At 44.0% G+C, this 5,033-nt stretch overlaps 1 protein-coding gene and 1 long non-coding RNA gene across 2 annotated transcripts; both read right to left on the reverse strand.

Annotated features, from left to right (window-relative positions):
• Positions 1-1,647, reverse strand: LOC123726777 (uncharacterized). The gene is made up of 4 exons (XR_006758919.1): positions 1,539-1,647; positions 833-967; positions 630-758; positions 1-256 (listed from the first exon to the last, which is right to left on the reverse strand). It is a non-coding gene; the product is annotated as an uncharacterized lncRNA (long non-coding RNA).
• Positions 1,648-1,649: 2 nt separating this feature from the next.
• LOC123726776 (zona pellucida sperm-binding protein 3-like) lies at positions 1,650-4,617 on the reverse strand (the record flags this gene model as incomplete). The annotated part of the gene is made up of 8 exons (XM_045694777.1): positions 4,127-4,617; positions 3,918-4,033; positions 3,725-3,828; positions 2,728-2,905; positions 2,432-2,549; positions 2,197-2,282; positions 1,876-2,072; positions 1,650-1,714 (listed from the first exon to the last, which is right to left on the reverse strand). Coding segments are annotated over exons 1-8 (1,278 nt in total), but the record flags the coding sequence as incomplete, so codon positions are not given.
• Between the last annotated feature and the right edge of the window lie 416 nt (positions 4,618-5,033).

The raw sequence follows: 5,033 nt of genomic DNA on the forward strand, positions 1-5,033 counted from the left end.
TAGCATTAAATCATTTATTTTTCAAAGAGATTAACAGGCATCATCTCAGTGTTGTGGTAGTCTCTTCACTGGTTGAGTTCGCCAGGAGCAGATGTGGTGGTGCTTATGTCACTTTGTTGTAGGGGCATCCTCCTTGTGTGCTGGGACATCAGGACTGGCACCAACCTCAGTGAGTTGGAGTGTGCTGCTGCTTGGAGCAAGTCTATTATGGGCCACCACGACAACAGCGCCTTCCAGTTCTAGAAATAGATATGGACTGGGAACATATTCCTTCTTTATGAAACCACATCAAAAGCTCTGAAGTCAGATATTTAAAAGTGATACTGGCAAGTGCCATGTGCAGGTTGACATTTATTGAGACGGTATTGTCCTGGAGGCAGAACTTAGCGATTACCACTAGATGGAAAGTCAAAGTTGGCTACATTGTAACAATGTATGCTTTTTTGGTTTTAATTTAATGTTAAGCATTAGGGTTGGCAGTGAGGTTAATGTTTAAAAATCATATTTTATTACTTTGTGGCTGTGCCAGCTAGTGAACATTCTGCGGAGCCATCCCAATAAGTGCTAACCTGCTTGCCATGTGCAGGTTATTTCCCTCTAAAATAGCAGTACCATCATCCCATACATACCCTTTCAATAGGTTCCAATCTCATTCTGATCCTTCTCTTCACCCAGACCCTCTTTCTCTGTGGTAACCTCAAGGTCTCCAATGGGCTCAGGTGTAGGAATCAACTCAGGGTCTGGGGTGGCCTCCAGCTCTGAGAACAGACTATTTAGCACAGAGCCTACATGCAATTATCATACATGCAAAACAGTAAAGTACAGTCATTACCTCTTTGGGCAATTAGTTCTTTCTGCTTGATGAAGCCATCATATGTTGCAGAGCTAACGAGACCGTGCTTGTTGTTGGGTCCGACCCTCGGGCCCAAGGGACTAGCCGCATTTTGGGATTGGGCGAAATAAGGTCCTGGAATTAAATGTAACAGATTAACACAGCCAGTGTTGGCAGAATTGCTAGCCTATAGGGATAGGAAAAGACAGGTGTCCGAAGTGGCACCCGATGACCTATAGAGTGCACTACTTTTGGCCAGTGCATCATGGTCTGGGCAATAGTCGAGACATCCTGGTTGCCTCCCACACATTTTAAAAAAACTGGCTTCACACTTCTGTACCTACTGGAATGCGAGTTTGGCATAAGTCTGCCTATGTCACTACCTGATCCGCTTGAATACATACAAAATAGTAGCTGCAAGATGGAGATCAGTTCTTTTTAATGAGTGCATTATGCAAGTGGCTAGTTTGCCTCAACTACCTTCACTAAAACCACTGCAAAGGTATTCCCTGCAAAATTTGGTTTCAAATCATGACGTTCTGCTATGTCTGCCTCGTGATTTGTTGGGAGAAGTTGCCAAACGAGTCAGTCATTGAAGCCAGACCCTAGTCACTGCTGTTGCCTAGGGTTGGGTTATCAAGACTACCTGTTCAAAGGTAGTGCACTACATAAGGAATAAGATTATGCCATGTCAGAGTCAAATTACCTCTCTTGAAGTCCATGCCACTCCAACGACTGCCAGGTGATACGGGCTTCCTGTCCCCTGTTGAGGCAGGGAAGCCAGGTATATCGATACCTCCACTCATCCGTGGGATAGAGATGTACGCTTCTGTTTACTTGGGAGGACCATTATGGGGCCCAAAGTAGTATCCTGGCCCCATACTAAAAGGACAACACATTCATTAAACACACCTTTGCAGTCAAGACACTTTCAATTAGTCTTCCCTCAATTTCCATCTCAACCATATTGGAGAAGGTCCCAGCCCTGCAATGTGTTTTGAGAAGGTAGTGACAGAATAGAGGGATTAAGATGTCAAATACACCTTTCTTGGCCTTCATCCCAATACTCCAATTGTCACCAGAGACTGGGGGTTTGTTGCGGTAGATACGAGGTTCAAGTTGGCTACCACCTAGTCTTGGACTGAGGGGACGTTGTGCTGGAGCTTGATCAACCCCCTTCTGTCTACTCAGGCTTAGACAATGCCCACATAGCAAATCATTCTCATCAGCAGACCTCCATCTGAAATGTATGAAAGATCTACTCATGGACCAAGAACACACCATTTTTTTTAAAATGCTATGGTTATTCCAGTGAATAGGTCACAGCCCAGTAACAGTAGCTAAGGAAATGTGACTTATCCCACCTGCCATCAATGAAGGAGCATGCCTTGTTGCTAGGCTCTGCATGGTCCATGACAGGGACTGCCATAAGGTGGCAGGTGATGTACAGCTGTAAAAAAAACAGGATGAGCAAAACAAAGATGCAGAATCACAGTAGCCTACATAATGTCTGTAAATTATGTAACTGTAGAATAATTTTACTACAGTAGCCGTAATGGCCTCTACAATATCTGTTCTTTTTTTAAATACCGCCCTCACCTCTGCCCCGTCCTCCTGGTAGAACCTAAAGGCATCAATGTGGAACCCGAGCTCGTTGTCCTGGGTTCTACGCATGAAACCAGAGCGGGAACCAGGCAGCTGGGAATCCGTCAAGCACCTGGAGGGAGATACATATTGGGGCATCTTCCTTAGTAACCAATTAAGAAGTCTCAAAGAAACCGCCAAGCACCAGTTGACTACTTTAAAAATGGTGGAAGCCCTCAAATGGCATATTCTATCGTTCTCTACGGGCCAGCCGGAGAATAGTCGTTCTAAGCCATTTTCCCCCTGCTTACCCATCACTCTCAATGAAGACATATCTAGGGACAGAGTTGCTATCAGGGTCCAGTGTGGCCACGCAGCTGCTAACAAACACCCTGAGCCTGGTGTGGTGAGCAACCCTGACAGACGCCTCAATGTTGATGGGATCACCCAGGAAGTAGACTCCAGAACCCCGCTCATAGAGCCAGTCACCTGGAAAGGAAATGGCAGTAAAGACAGGTTATCCAATAATGAACTAAAGGAGCCTAACATTACTCCTTATAGTCCAAGGACCATCTGTTTAGATGTGAATTGGCCCTGGCAGCTAAAGCCTCTATTGCAGTATAGTTCAAGAAACAAAGCCCTCTTGCATATCGCATCAAAATCACTTCACACGCGCAACACTTAGTTACTCTACACCATTTAGTTGTAGCCGACAGTATTTCAGTGACAACACGTTTGTGGCGTCAATCTTCCGTTTATACACAGGTGTTTGAAGATGCAGATAACTAATTAGCACAGGTACGCCTCTGTCTTCTGTATGTCAACCATTAACAAGCACTGTCACATGGAAATATGTCCGTGTGGGAGGGAACCCTATAAAAACGTGTAGTAATTGAACTTTCTTTGAAAATGTGTCGCTGATGTGAAAGACCGTACTGCAAGCGATGCGTTTTAAAGTTACGAACGCGAGTCGCTATTAAAACTACCCCGGCCAGAACTTATTGTCAATAGGCGCTAAACTAGTGAGCATCTAATATTGGATTCAAATGAGGGGTTTGTTAACAGGGCCATGTTTAGTATGCAAACTGTATAACGTTGCAGATAGAAGTGTCCCCCATAAGTTGTCTGATGTGATTCCGTATTTTGCATGTCAGAAGAGCATTTGTGCTACATAGTACATTTATATTTGAACATTCAATTCACGGGTTTTACCAAGCTTCTGGGAGAGCGCCATTGTACCCTTTAGATTATCTGAATGTTCAACAAAATAGTACCCTGCGAAGTGCAGCCCAGGATTCATATACCCACTTGTCATAAGCTTCAATGAGAACTGCAGGGTGTCTTCAGCAGACACTGTGGCGGTGAAAGGGATCCAGGTCGGCTGGAGAGAATAACTGTCCAAACTGTACTTCCTGAAACAGAAAGTACAGGCCGGTAAATAAACCAATAGGTCAACGCAGGATTCATATGATCATCATACAACAGTATAGCCTAAACTCACCTTTCATAATGACACTCAATTGGGATTACAGCACCAACCATTCGAATAACCCCATCTGGTGTGGTTCTGGGTGTATATCTGAGGAGGTTTGTGTAGATCAATGAGTCTTCGGTTATCTGTGGATTCACAAAGCAGCATTTAAGAGAAGGTTGTTTCAAGAAGTCAACTACTAGAGAAAAAAAAAAAATATATATATATAGGTATATTACCAGGTTCTTGGTTCCACAGTCCGAAAGTGCTGCAAATATTCTGTACTCATCTCCGGCTGCTGACGCTGTTGCCCTACAGGGCTCTTGGTCTTGGTACTGTTCAACTCCAAGTCGCAGGTCATCCACGTCGATTAGATTACCGAGTTGAAACAGATCAGCCTTCACGACTATCTCCATGTAGTCTGAATGGCACGTCACAGCGACAGTTTCTACTCGAATTGGCCTTGAAACTGTTTGTTGGAGTGGAGGCTGTTTAAAGCGGGGACGATTGTCAAATTGCGGTGTTCGCCTTGGAAGTTGTTGCCATGTGTCAGTGCTATAAGTATATGACAAAGCAGGAGAGATTAAGAAGTTTTCCACAAGTAAAAACCAAACCAGTTGCTTGAACAATAACCTGAGCGCGTTTGCCATCATGAGTCCCACGCCAACAACTACTGTGACTCTGTAGGTTAGAGGACAGCGTGCCTCTGCTATGCTACAATTGATGAAACAGAGGTAGCTTTTAACAACCAACCAGGCTGCACACCTGGGCTGGATTACGCCCTAATTGGGCCTTGCATCTGATTAGTCAAGATCTTTAATTGGCACGCATGTTCAAATCAAATCACATTTTATTTGTCACGTACACATGGTTAGCAGATGTTAATGCGAGTGTAGCGAAATGCTTGTGCTTCTGGTTCCGACAGTGCAGGAATATCTAACAAGTAATCTAACAGTTCCCCAACAACTACAACTAATACACACAAATCTAAAAGGGGTGAATGAGAATATGTACATATAAATATATGGATGAACGATGGCCAAGGTGCAATAGATGGTATAAAATACAGTACATAAATATGATATGAGTAATGTCATATTACACCATGAGTCGTTAATCATGAAGCATACACCTCCGTCCTTCCTC

Source organism: Salmo salar, chromosome ssa14 (genome assembly GCF_905237065.1).
Source record: "Salmo salar chromosome ssa14, Ssal_v3.1, whole genome shotgun sequence".
Classification (NCBI taxonomy): domain Eukaryota; kingdom Metazoa; phylum Chordata; class Actinopteri; order Salmoniformes; family Salmonidae; genus Salmo; species Salmo salar.